At 56.5% G+C, this 14,098-nt stretch overlaps 1 protein-coding gene across 6 annotated transcripts in view; it reads right to left on the bottom strand.

The window, feature by feature from the left end:
* The window catches only part of FMNL2 (formin like 2), a 216,364-nt gene extending 202,692 nt beyond the window's left edge, over nucleotides 1–13,672 (bottom strand). For 5 of the 6 annotated variants that reach the window (XM_029071852.2, XM_029071848.2, XM_029071849.2 and 2 more), the window contains exon 1: nucleotides 13,390–13,672. In XM_029071852.2, the coding sequence (XP_028927685.1) occupies nucleotides 13,390–13,506 (117 nt within the window). In that variant the 5' untranslated portion in view covers nucleotides 13,507–13,672. Of the gene's footprint in view, nucleotides 1–11,088; nucleotides 11,109–13,389 lie in introns of those variants that run through there. The other variant, XM_029071856.1, reaches the window with a different exon arrangement.
* Between the last annotated feature and the right edge of the window lie 426 nt (nucleotides 13,673–14,098).

The raw sequence follows: 14,098 nt of genomic DNA, 5'->3' as shown, positions 1-14,098 counted from the left end.
TCAGACTGCATTGCAAATCACTTCTTCCAGTGGGAGAGGTTTTAGCTACCACACAGCCTCCCCAGACATAAGCAGAGGGAAAATGAGAGCCTACGGAGAGGGAAGATGAAAAGAAAGGGATCAAATGTTCTACGTTTAAATTTAGGCAGCCCGACACTCGGGAGAACTACATAGGAGGCCAAAGGATGTGCAGAAAAACCCTAAAGGCAAGAGACAGTCCCAAGGCAAAACGTGCTTGTTTCTGGGGCCAAAACCTTCGGGCTGCTCAAAAAATGGCACGTGTAGACAAGTATTGTCACTTCATATTTTTGGGTAGGATGGTGGAGTGGCTTTCTTGGGGAACCATGAAACTAAGTCGCCTCAAATTAAGTATGGACCTAAGTTTAAAAAAAAATTTTTTGAACTGTCATTTGAGGATACTGTCGTGCTGTGGCTTCCTTTATCGTTTTTGGTGGGGATTCCGCTGAAGTCTAAGGCACCATCCAAAACCTGAGCAGCAAGCTAAGTTTATTCTAAAAGGAGTCAAAAATGGCTCCTCCAAAAGCTACCCCCCCCCCACACACACACAGAGAGAGAGAGAGAGAGAGAGAGAGAGAGAGAGAGAGACTTGGTCCTGCCAATAGACTGCATTATAATCCTTCTCATCTGGACTTTTTTAGAAGCCGCTTATTACTTTCTTTCAGGCATTCCTAAACTGAGTGAAAGGCGGGATCCAGTGAGACTCACAGTCTGACACAATGAGTTCATACCCTCATCGCTAAAACGCAATAAACTAAGGCAATTATTTGATATGAAAATGAGCTTCCAAGCACGCTCTCCTCCACGGCAAATCAGCCCCTTAAACCGAATGACCGTTCAAGGTTCTCCAGGCTTAAGATATTCATTTCAGACCAGGGGCGCCTCAAGTCTAAGTCAGAGAGAGCCCCTTCGTCTCAAAAATTCTATGGATTAAGCGCTTTAAAAAAACTGCTCTTGAAAACTGGAGCAGAAGTGGAATTTAGCAGCGGGGGAAAAAAAAATAGCCAACTTCATTCCATGAAGGTAGCGGGAAAGAGAGCTAGATACTTGAGGGATCCTCCAATCTCCTCCATGTCTGAAGGGCTTCCTGGATGGTGACAAGTTTTTGTTTCTTTTGGGAACTTTTCCTCTGTCTCCCTCAGGAAAGTTGTCCGGTCCAACCCCATGACTTGACCTCAAGAGGTGACAAATGTCCACAGTCCACTGTGAACAGTGAGAAACGTGTCCCCTAATATAGGTCCCAAGAGACAGGATTCAACTTCGTTCATGGGGTCTCTTCTAGACTGTGAGCTCGTTGTTGGATTGTCTCTATCTGTTGCCAAACTGTACTTTCCAAGCGCTTAGTACAGTGCTCTGCACACGGTAAACGCTCAACAGACACGATTGAATGAACCAACGAATGAACCAAAACAGCTAGCTCTTCATGGTTCAGTTCTGTCCTTCTGGAGGGTGGGGAGAGCCCAGACTCCATCCTGAGGTCTCCTCCAACTCTACACGAGGTGGTTGCTTCTATTTTTGTTTGGTTTATCTTTTATAGTATTTTTAGGCACTTACTACGTGCCTAGCACTGTTCTAAGTGCTGGGATAGATACAAGTTAATCAGGCCAGATACAGTCCCCTGTCCCACATGGAGCTGGTCTAAGAAGGAAGGAGAACGTGTACTGAATCCCCATTTTGCAGTTGAGGAAACAGAGAAGTTAAGTGACCTGCCCAAGGTCACAGCAGGCAAGTGGCAGAGCCGGGATTAAGAACCCAGGTCCTCCGACTCCCAGGCCCGAGCTCTTTCCACTAGGCCACATTGCTTCTCTGGAGACTTTCTTTTTCCTCCAAATAAGGGGATACTAGGTCAGCTGCCGATGGTAGCTCTGCTGTCGTCTAAGCTACTCACAGCAGGAGCCTTCTCTGCTCAACGTATCCTGGCCTGGCCCCCTCGGACACGCGTCTGAAACCGAGAGAACACCCGGTCACATTCTCTCGGAAGGTGGCGGGAGCCAGGCAGAAGAAATTATTATTATTTTTGAGGTATTTGTTAAGCGCTTACTACGTGTCACACGCTGTACTAAGCGCTGGGGTAGATACAAGATAATCGGGTTGGCCCACATAGGGTTCACAGTTTTTACCCCCGTTTTTCAGATGAGGAAACCGAGGCCCAGAGAAGTGAAGTGATTTGCCCAAGGCCACACAGCAGTCAAGCGGGAGAGCCGGGATTAGAACCCAGGTCCTTCTGACTCCCAGGCCCGGGTACTATCCACTAGGCCATGCCGCTTCTCACCAAGGACCTCCTCAAAGCCTCCATGGTTCCCATCTCGAGGGAAAGCGTGCATTTCCTCAGGTAAGTTGGCTGCTTAGTCAACACAACGTCTCACCCTTGACCAGCTTGAGGGTCGTCGGCTCCCGCTACGACGGTCGCACTCCCCGCCCGGAGACAGACGCCAAAACGTCGAGCAGGGTAATCCGTGCGCCTAGGTCCAATGCCACACAGACCCGAGGTGTGGAGAGTGGGGAGTGAACGCGCTAAGCACCTCCCCCCCCCGCACAACACCGGCTAGTCTGTGTCAGACATCTCCGCGGGGCCAGGTCAGTCCGTTACTCGGTTGAGTCTTCTCACACACGGTGAAGCCGTCACGAGACGAGGACGGAGCGTACGGACGACAATCGCATCCTCACACGACAGGAGAACCCAGAGGAGCGTGTAGATGGGTAGCCCGCAATAACCACAGGAGCTTTGCCTGTCCAACAAGGTAGGGTAAGAGAGACTTTTTAAATCAATTCTACGACAGGACTGCTGTTGCACTCGCTGTGCACCTTTCCAACGGCCAACTGACTTCATCTGATCTTCCACGAGCGTATCTGGGTGGCTGAACACACACAGCAGAGATGCCGACGCTATTTCTCAACGAACCCACAGAGCCAGTCGTAAACCCGTCATCCCCACCAAACTGGCACAGACCAAAGGGCCCTTCGACTTTAAATAAAGTTCTTTCCTGGTGCGTTACTCACTGATTTCTTTGCATCACATCATGGGCACGCCAGTTTGCCCGAGGAGCCGACTGCCAACACCCCTCTGCCCTTTCCGCTTCACTCGTCTTTCTCCTCCCCTTGCTCTCATTACTCCCGGGTTTTCCATTAACTCAGGAAAGTCCGACCGCCAGTCCACAATGAGGCTCATTTTCAACGCCACGACACGCTATCCACAAAGGACAATAGCCCATCTAGCCCCGAACGAGTTGCTTCTGGCCCTCACGGAGCGGCCGCCGTTTCGGCTGGAACCGATCGACAGGGGCAGCTTCCGTGCCGTACTTTCCGCATCTGTAAAACGGGGCCGATGGGCTCTAGCTCACCGGGATGCCCCGAGGACAGAGTGCGATGGCCCAACTGAAAACACCTCGGGGAGGAGGAGCGGGGAAAGAGCTACGCAAATGCAAGGGACCTTATTTTTTTACTGTCTCACACAATGCTGCTCTTTGGGTCTTCGGCAGGTCGGTGACGGAGTCCGGAGCAGAAGACACACCTCCCACTTCATTCGTTCACTCAGTGGTATTTATTAAGTGCTTACTGTGTGCAGAGCGCTGTACTGAGGGCTTGGGAAAGTACAATGCAGCAATAAATCCTCTTCCTCTTATCAGTGAACTCCAAGGCCCTTGGTAAACAGTATTCCTTCCATTTCCTTTCTTGTATTTCCCTTATATTTGGACACCACCCCCACACCCCCACACACAAACACACACACGCAAACACACACCCAGGGTGGTGGGGAGAGGAGGGAGAAGACTCACCATCTGGCCCCATTCTCTCCTCGAAGATCTAAGGAGACGGATTATAGTTAAGAGCCGATTTTGATATTCGCATCTAACAGCTCGGCTTCAAAATTTGGACTCGTTTCTCTGGAGATGAAGCCCGCCCACCACTGTGCATGTTAACGCGGCTGTTATCTGAATGGCTAATGCTCATTTCTGGTAGGAAAATCTGTCCCTGGACACGGTTTGATTAGCCGTACACAAATAAAAGGAGATTCGATTTCCAGCCACGAGGCTGCCTGGGACATAGACGCTGCCCGGGAAGACGACTCACTTGGGGTCATCCAAGACGATTTTTCAGAGGAACAGTAGGAAGTTACTGAACCCAGGAGGATTCACGGGGAAGACCGGGGTCCCTAACAGCGAGTTCTGGACAGGGCGACTTGCAGGGCAGGGGACGTCCCTCTAGAGAAGCAGAGGAAACCTCCGCGTCTCAGGGAAACTCCGAGCCTCCATTTAGTCATTCACTGCTATTTACCGAGCGCCCGCTGTGGGCAGAAGCACTTGCCCTCTTACTTTACGGCTGGCCCCTTCGAAAAAGAATTCCAATGAGAATCGGTGGCCACGTGGGCAAGAAGTCAATGAAAATTCCAGAGTTGCAGGGAGCCATGAGGAGGAAAAAAGGTACGGTGGCGGGCCAGACCCGGAGATCTAAGCAGGTTTTTCTCCCAGGTTTTCAACGTCTACCATTATCTCTACAAGAACACGAGGTACAACCTTCGACAATTCTGGGGAGGATTACATCTGACTTACTGATTCCATTCTACTTAGACTGGGAGCTTCGTGTGGGACAGGGACTGTGTCCAACTGGAATCAATCTGCAAGCTCAGTTTGCAGAAGATGCCCACCTGACAAACTCCTGTTTTACCCGCTCTACCTCCTGCCTCAAACCCTCTGATAATGACATCTGTTAAGAGCTACGTGCCAGACACTTTTTTAAGTGCCGGGGTCGACACAAGATAGGTTGGACCCAGTCCATGTCCTACACGGGGCTCTCAGTCTTAATCCCCATGGTAGAGATGAGGTAACTGAGGCACAGAAAAGTCAAGTGACTCGCCCGAGGTCACACAGCAGACAGACAAGCAGGAGCGCATTTGCATTCCTTCTCTGGCATCGGAGTGACTCTTCCGACATCTCCACCTTCTCCTCTTGCTTCTCCCCAGCCCCATCCCGCTTCTTGCTCTCAACGTTGCCGGCTCAAGTCTGTTCTGCCGATCCCACAATCATTCATCTTTTCATCCTCGCTCTCGAGTTCTCCTGCCCGTCTATCTGTAATTCTCCTGCGCCGCTATCATCATTGGTATCGTCTTCCTAACACGTGCATCGTTCACGGGCTCAAAGCATTCTGCCAAACTTCTAGGAAGAGGAGAAAAACAAGCCAAGGAAGGAAGTTGTATTTTTGCAATTTCCTCTCCACCTCTTCCCTGCCCCACCCATGCGGGGCCTGATAGCTGCCTTCACGGATGCAGCTGCCTCAAGGGATGCACGGCGTCTCGAGGGACTGGGAAGTGCCAGCAGCCCACAGAGACGCTCCTTCCTGTCCCGTACAGAGTGGGATTCACTGTTTCTTAAGGGTTTGTTACATGCCAAGCACGACAGTAAGAGCTTGGGTAGATACAAGATAATCAAGTCGGATCCGGTCTCGGTCTTCAAGATAATCAAGTCGGATCCGGTCCCTGTCCCACATGGGGCTCCCAGTCTATGTGAGAGGGACAACAGGTTCTGAATCCCCATTTTACAGATGAAGAAACAAAGGCCCCCAGAAGCGAAATCACTTGCCCAACGCCACAAGGCAACCCGGGGACGGAGTCGGCATTAGAACCCAGGTCTCCCGATTCCCAGGCCAGTGCTCTTTGCACTAAACTCACTGTGAGCAGGGAACGTGTCTGCCGACTCTGTTGCGTTCTCCGCACATAGTAAACGCTCAATAAATACCACCGACGATGAGGATGAGGAGGAGGGAGATTTCTGGTCACCCCGGGAGCCCCACAATCTAGAAGCGTGGCTCGGGGTGGGCTGGACTGGGCTGAGCCCAATCCGCTAGCCCACGGGGACTCTACTCCCCCGGCTCCCCTCATCATCCCATCCCACCACAACTTTCACCCCCAGTTAGCAGTGTGGAATCTCAGAGACCGCAGGCGACGTCAATCACGACGTAGAGCCCCGGCCCGAGGCTCGATGCCAAAAAACACGACCGATCCGACACCTGTCCTGAAGCCCGAAAATGACGACAAACCAGTTCGTTGGCACCATCTATCGCGCAGAGGTAAAGCGGGTGAGATCACCCGGAGAGACGGCAGCACCGTAACGTGGCTGCATCCGAAACCGAACAGCTACGGGATCTGGATGAAAGAACAAGAGCAGAGATGACTAATGCATCTTTTGTCATCTGCGCTATTCTGTTCAGGTGAGACATTTCTCTGGGGACACAGAGCTGGCAGAGAAATCTCTCTCCCCTTCAGAATACATCTTCGGTGCACCCAGGACCAGATGGACGGGTTATCCTCTGCCCAGAAATACCGTGGGGTGAACGGAGGGAAGCAGAGAAGAGGATTTCTAGGAGAGCCCATCCATTCTGTGGCCTTGGTGAGACCACCCAACCACTCCTAACTCCTTCCACAGGGCCGCCGCTCAAGTTTATTTCCATGAAAGCCGTTTGGGGAAAGACCAATCCATCCGGCTTTGCTAAGTGACACTTGGAGGATTCGGGCTAGTATTCCCCCCCGTCCCCCCCACACACACACACAAACACCCTGCCCCGGTCAGAGGGGCGTCTGGTGGGGGGCTGCGGTCACGTGGAACAGCGCGCGTCAATCACAGTTCATTAGGCAACGCTCCAACCCGCCGACTCCTCCCTAAAATTGCCTCGTAACCACATTATCAGCTGAAAGCAATCCAAGGCTTGGTTTAGCGTGGTGAGAGAGACCACCCTGCAGGAGCCCACGGTCCACGGGTTTGTGGGCAGGGGGAAATGAGGGGGCGGAAGGGCACGAGGGAAGAACCAGGTCTTGCCGCTCTGCACTCTCGCGATCGAGGAACGGAGGACACAGACCCTAGGCTGGCTTGCAAGGTCACCGGGTCCTTCCTGGCAATGACTTCCTTTGGGAACGGGAGCTTCGGCTCTCCTGGCTTGGCTTCTTGGGATGTGCCAGCCCAAAATTTTCTGGCGGCCCCGAATTTCCCGGAGGCTAAAGGGACCGAAGATGTCACCAAGGAGCGTCGACCCTGTCAGAAGGTGCCGAGCCCGACGGGTCCCAAGGCCGCAGCCCGCAGAGCCGTGGTTTCTTCCCAGAGGACATCTGGGGGCAGGCAGGAGGTGTCATCTCCTGGAACTGGAGTCCCTGAGTACCTTCCCCACCCCCCGCCCCCTCAGGAAGGCGGCACTGGCACTGAGCCACATACTCACATTCTCCTCTTCCCCCCATCCCCACTCTGCCTTCTCCCAGATCCTTTCCCTTGAAGGAGCCTTGAAAAGGAAGATCAACGTTACGGAGCCATATTCATTGGGCCCGATGACTGAGCGTGGAGCTTGGCAGAGTACAACAGAAGCACGAGACTCGTCCCCTGCCCACAAGGAGCTCACAGCTGCTCGATGCAAAAACGTCAACAGCCTTGGCAAGCCCAAAAGGCAAACACTGAACAAAGAGCCAGGGATCCTACCCCCCAGTGACCCTACTTTCAACTCTAATGCTTACCAGGTAGTGCGCCCAAGGCTCTCCCCCCCCACCCTACGCCCCAGAACAGAAGCTGTGAAGAGCCTAAAGACCTCCAAAGAGCCGCAGAAATCGCCGGAGTGAAAATAACCGGCCAACCGAACTCTCTCTCAGCACTGATAGCTTCCGTCTCTTCCGAGGAAGGTTAAACCCCCTCTTACAGAGGGGGAGAGCTGGTCTTTTGACCGCACCGCGTGGGAAGATAGATATTCTGGGCTAGAACGGAGTAGTTGGGGTGATCAGATTCGGAGGGGTGACGGGGGGAGAGAAGTGATTCGATCCCCTTGCGGTCAACCCTCCAAGTAAGTTTTCAATCCACTTATTGGGACGGATAAACGGACTCTGCCTAGAGAACCAGTGCTGAGGTGAATGGGGAAAAGGACTTCCCACACACTGCACCCATTCCCTGGAACTTGCTTATTCCTCAAAGGGTTTGGGTTGCCTAAGAGTAAGCGCTTCTGACCTTCCGGATTTTGACCTGAATGGTGTGTCTGGGTCCCAACTTCCCCAAAACTGAGGTGGGCCTGAAGACTGTAAATCCCCCACTTTTCCCCTTAAGTCCCCTCCCTAGACCGGAAGCTCGCTGTGAGCAGGGAACGGGTGTGCCGACTCTGTTATAGTGCATTCTCCCAAGCCCTTAGTACGGTGCTCTGCGCACGGTAAGCGTTCAACGGATATCACTGATGGATAGTGGGAAGTCATTTCCTGTCACAGAAGCCCACAATCCCGACCTCTTCCTCACCGTTTCAAGGTCTTCCGGCTCCCCAGTTCACGCACCCCTTAAATCCTCCAATTCTCCCGCAAAAATATGACCAGTCTCTTCCTGGACGGTGACCACACTGCTCCCAGCTCTGGTCACGTCACCATCAGGCACTTTCAGACTCCTGACTCACATCGCTGCCTCCGGCCTCTCGCCCCTCTGAGTCTACTCCGTCATCTTCGTGACACCTTCGCTGCACGTCTCTCCGCTCCTCGAAAACCTCCGACGACTACCCCATCTCCCTCCACGTCAGGCGGAAACTCCGCACTGTCGGCTTCGGGGCTCCGCGCGTCATTCGCATCGGCTCTCGGCGCCCGCCATTCCCCAGCTCGCTCTCCTCGGTCCTCCTCAGCTCACGTCGTCCGTACCTCCCTCTCAACTCTCCGTATCCCCCGGCCCGGAACTCCTTTCCCGTTTCCCACTGCTCTCCCCCAGCTCCTCAAGGCCCCGCTCCCTCCAAGGCGTCCTCATTTCTACACAGCCCCCTAGTAGCGTTCGCCCAAAAGCCATTCTTAAAACGGATATCTATTTCGACCCTGTCCTCATCTTAAGACATATTCATTCAGCTATTTCATCTTGGTACATACATACTACCACGTGTTACACATCCTCGAGCTTCGTCCTGCACCCCCTAATGCAGCGTGGCTCGGTGGAAAGAGCCCGGGCTTGGGAGTCAGAGGTCATGGGTTCGAATCCCGGCTCCGCCGCTTGTCAGCTGTGCGACTCGGGGCAAGTCACTTCACTTCTCTGTGCCTCAGTGACCTCATCTGTCAAATGGGGATGAAGACTGTGAGCCCCTCATGGGACAACCTGATCACCTTGTAACCCCCCAGCGTTTAGAACAGTACTTTGCACATAGTAAGCGCTTAACAAGCACCATTATTATTATTAATGGTAATTAGTTTTTGTCAGTTTCCTCCATTGAGACTGCAAGCCTCTTAAGGGTAGGGAATGTGTCCTCGCTTCCGTTTCTCCATTTATTGACAGATCGATCCCGGCCGGTCCACAACAGAGAACCAAGTTCTCACACCGTTCGGGGAACAGCGTGGCCAAAGGGAAAGAGCACGGGCCTGGGAGTCAGAGGACTCGGGTCCCGATCCTGCTCCGCCCACTGCTTGCCGTGTGACCCTGGGGAAGTCACTCAACTTCTCTGGGCCTCAGTTTCCTCAACTGTAAAATGAGAAACCCATACCCGTTCCTCCTACTATTTAGACCGCGGGCCCCACGTGGGAGAGGAACTGCGTCCGATCTGATTAGCTTGCAGCTACCTCAGGGCTTAGAACACCGCTTGACACATAATAAGCGCTTAGCAAATACCGAAATCGTCGTCGTCATCAAAAGCGACCGGGCCAGGCTGTGAGATCTATCGCTTTCAGAGACGTAACTCTCCGCCGCTCTTTAATTTGGGAGGCATGCTCCCGCTTCCTCTTCCCCTCCTATTAGCTGATTCACAACAGACCGAGGCAATTAACGTGCACAATCACAATATTATACTCTTCCAATCTCGGGCGGGAGGTTCATTCACTGAGTGGCTTTGTTTCTCCCTTCGGCCTGGATTTCACCGAGGTGGCTAACCTGAGATAACCCAGCCATTAGCCGCGAGTTCGATTACCTTCTCTCCGAGGCCAGACCTTCGCCGAGAACGGGGAGATGGGATTCTTTTCCATAGGCCCGGAGAGAGACAGAACCCGACTCTCCACCGCACCCGGGGGTCGAGGCGTCGGAACTCGGCTCCATTTTCCCACCGCCGTGTGTCGAAGTCCCGTCCCGGGCAGAGAATGGAATAAACTCATCGGGACGGGTCGGCACCAGCCCCGTTACCCGAGCCGGGCACGGTCCCTCGGGGTGCCGCACGCCGCCTCCGACAAAACCCGAGCGCCAACCTGGCCGGAGCGTCCTCGAGCACAGCCCGGGAGAAGCCGGGTTGGATCTCACACGGTCCGGCGAGGTGGCGTAATGGAAAGAGCCTTGGGGGCCTGGGTGGCAGGAGGAGGAGACCTGGGTCCCAGTGCTGACTCCACCACCTGCCTGCTCTGTGTGACCTTGGGCAAGTCCCTTGACTCCTCTCTGCCCGTCGCCTCATCTGTAAAAATGGGGATCCGACCCCCATCCCGCTTCCCCCTTAAACCGTGACCCCCTGCGGGACAGGGACTGCGACCGTATATACGATACCTACCCCAGTACGGTCCTCGACGCTGAGAAAGCACCTGGTAAACAGCGCAACCATCGTCACCGTTCATTATTATTAACCATACAAGGAGTCTCCCGCCTAAAATGGTTCCCCTCTCGGAAGCACCGGATCAGAGGGAGTGAACGGTATTCCGTTCTGAGAGGAAGAACGCTTTCCCCGTCTCAGAAGGAGAGAGGCCACACGACAAGCAGCATGGTCTAGTACAAAGAGCACGGGCCCGGAAGGACCGGCGTTCCGATCCCCTCTCCGCCGCTCGTCCGCCGTACGATCTCGGGCGAGTCGCTTCCCTTCTCTGTGTCACGGTCACCTCATCTCGAAAAATGGGGATTAAGATCCGTGAGCCCCACGTGGGACAACGGACCGTGCCCAACCTCATTAGCCTGTATCTATCCCAGCACTCGGTACAGTCTCTGGCACACAGTAAGCACTTAAATACCATTAAAAAAAAGCCCGAGCGGCAGAAGTGGCTACGGAGAACGAATTCCGTCCTCAAGGGCTTTTGATTTAAAGGCACCAACGTCTCCCCCCTGAAAGGATCACCGTCAACCCCCCAAAAACCGCCACATTAATGACCCGTCATTCGCTTCTTCAACATTTTTAAACGCGTACCATACGCTACTAATCGACGAGGGCCTCGGGCGCTCCGCACGTCACGCAAAACCGACCGTCCCTCTTGAACCGACGTTAACGCAGTGATCGCTTTTATTACGGCTGCCACCCCGAGGGTCCGCCAGGGTCACTGCCCCGTCCACCGCAGACATCCACAGGGCGGGGGTGGGGGGGGGGGGCCGGAGACGAGCGGACAGGGACCACGCGGTCGTCCCCGAGGGGGCCTCGGTCTCCCCTTTCAAAGGCAGGTCAAGAACGCGTCCGGCCTGTCCGGAGAGATTCATTCACGCGATAGCATCTACCGAGCGCTTACTATGACGATTGGGCCGGGAAGGCTTCTTTCCCCGGGGGTCCCCGGCGGGCGGGGAAAACGCAAAGAAGAGGCCAAAACGGCAGTGCCCTCTCTCCCCCCAACCCCGTAGCCGGGGATTCCAGGGGCAACCAGGCCACGGTCCACAGAGCCCCAGGCCCAGAGAAGCGGAGGAACCGAACGTCACCAGCGCCCGGACGGAGCCGCTCCGGACACCGGGCAGGACCAGCGGGCGGACGGACCCTCTCCGGACTCTCCGCCGGTTCCACCCCAACGGCTCCCTGTGGTCCAAGGGGCTGCCCCGGCCCGGCTCGAAGGGAAGGAGGTTGGGAGAGACGGGAACGAAGGCGGCCGGCGGGGGAAGGCCGGGGGAACGAAGGTGGTTGAGGGCGGTGGGGAACGAAGGCGGTTGGGGGGCTGGGAAGGACGACGAATGAGGCTAAGGGACGAAGGCGGTTGGAGGGCCGGGCGCGACGGTGGATGGGGCTAGGGAATGAAGGTGGTTGGGGGCCGGGCACGACGGCGGAGGGGGGATAGGGAACGAAGGTGGTTGGGTGGCTGGGAATGACGACGGACGGAGAAAGATGGTGGACGGGGATGAGGAACGAAGGTGATTGGCAGGGTAGGGAAAGACGGCGGTTGGAGGAGGGAAATGAAGACTGGAAGCTCCTTGTGGGTGGGGAACGTGCCCGTTATATTGTCCGTTCCCTCCCGAGCACCCAGTCCGGTGCCTTGCGGAGAATAAGCACTCAAACAGTCCAGGGGAGGCCGGGGAACGAAAGCGGTTGGTGGGGACGGCAGAGGTGCTGGTTGGGGGCCGGGGGGGAGGGAGAGATGAATACGGCACAGAAAAGAAGTCGGGGGATCCGAAGCTCCAGAGTCCGGGCCGGACACACAACCCGGAGGGAGGGAGGGAGGGAGGGAGGGAGGGAGGGAGAGAGGGAGAGAGAGAGAGGAAGGAGGAGAGAGGGGTGGGAGAGAGAGAGGGGAGCAAAGGGAGGGGGAGAGGGAAGGAGAGAAGGAGGGAAGGAGGAAGAGGAGGGGAAAAAGAAAGAGAGAGAAGGAGGGAAAGAGGACGAGAGAAAAGGAGGGAAAGAGGACGAGAGAGAAGGAGGGAGAGAAGGAAAGAGGGGGAGAGGAGGGAAAAAGGAAGGAAGAGAAGGACGAAAGAGGACGGGAGAGAAGGAGGGAGAGAAGGAGAGAGGAGGGGAAGAGAAGGAGGGAGGGAGGGAGGGAGGGAGGGAGGAAGGGAGGGAGGGAGGGGAGGGAGAGGAGGGAGAGATGAATGGGGAGAGGGAGAGGGAGAGGAGGAAAGGGGGGAGAAGAGGGAAAGAGGGAGAGGGAGATGAATGGGGAGAGGGAGAGAGAGGGAAGGGAGAGAAGGAAAGAAGGGAGAGAGGAGGGAAAGAGGAAGAGAGAGATGGGGAAAAGAGGAAGAGAAGGCGAGAAAGACAGGGAGGGAAAGAGGGAGGGAGAGGAGGGAGAGATGAACGGGGCGAGGGAGGGAGAGGAGGAAAGAAGGGGAGAGGAGGGAAAGAGGGAGGGAGAGAAGGAGGGAGAGAAGGGGGAAAGAGAGGACGAGGAGGAGAGAAAGACGGGGAGAGAAGGAGGGAAAGAGGGAGGGAGAGAGGGAGGGCAGGAGGGACAGAAGGGGGAAAGCGAGGGAGAGAAGGAGAGAGAGCCAGGGAGGGAAGGCGGCCGCCCGCAGCATTTCTCTTTTAAGATTTAAAGGCCGAACAAAGCGCGTCCGAACAAAGCTTCCTCCCCATCTGTGCATTCCGGGATTTCAGGTCCAGTGACTTCCAACTACCGGCCGGGCTGGGGGGGACCGGAGGAGGAGGGCGGGGGGGGGAGGGGGGGGTCCCCGACCCCGGCCCCTCCCCCCGCCCCCCGCCCCCCGGCCCAGACAATGGGCGCGCCGGCCCGACCCTGCGCGAAGGGCTGCGGGGAGGCAGGGAGGGAGGGAAGGGGGGAGGGCGGCAGCGGCTCACCAGGACCACGGCGAACCTCTCGTCCAGCTCGGCCGGGTCGGGCATGGGCAGCTTGAGGGGGACGCCGTGCCCGCGGAAATCCGTCTGCTGCGAGTCCACGCTGCCCGCGTTGCCCATGGCGGGGCCCGGGCCGGGGCCGGGGGACCCCCGTCCTCTCCGATGGGGTCTCGGGGGGCGAGCGGAGCGGAGCGCAGCGCAGCGCAGCCCACCAAGCGGGAGCCGAGCCGAGCCTGAGCCCCACGCCCTCCCGCAAGCGCCGGAGCCTCTGCCCTCAGCTCCGATGGCCGGGCTGGCCAAACCCGCGGCCCCCGGCCCGGGCCATGCTGCGGGGCGGGGCGGGGCGGGGCGGGGCGATGCGGGGCTGCGGCGGCCCGAGCCCTCCGGCACAATGCCCTCGCCCGCCACCGGGGCACCGCCCACCGGACCCGCCCGCTGCCTGCCACGCTCCGCCCACTCCTGCCTAATCGCCCCCCGTGCACACTCGGGCTCCGCCCCCGTCTGCAACGGCCCCGCCCGCTACTGCCTAATCGCCCCCTGCACACTCAGGCCCCGCCCCCCTGGCTGCATAACACCCCCCCGTGCACACTCGGACCCCGCCCCCTGTGTGCGACGCTCCGCCCCTACTGCCTAATCGCCCCCCCGTGCACACTCGGGCTCCGCCTCTGTCTGCGACGCCCCGCCCGCTACTGCCTAATCGCCCCCTGGCTGC

Source organism: Ornithorhynchus anatinus, chromosome 9, assembly GCF_004115215.2.
Source record: "Ornithorhynchus anatinus isolate Pmale09 chromosome 9, mOrnAna1.pri.v4, whole genome shotgun sequence".
In the NCBI taxonomy this organism is placed as follows: Eukaryota; Metazoa; Chordata; class Mammalia; order Monotremata; family Ornithorhynchidae; genus Ornithorhynchus; species Ornithorhynchus anatinus.
The sequence above is the reverse complement of the archived record's forward strand: the minus strand, read 5'-3'. Positions and strand labels throughout refer to the sequence as shown.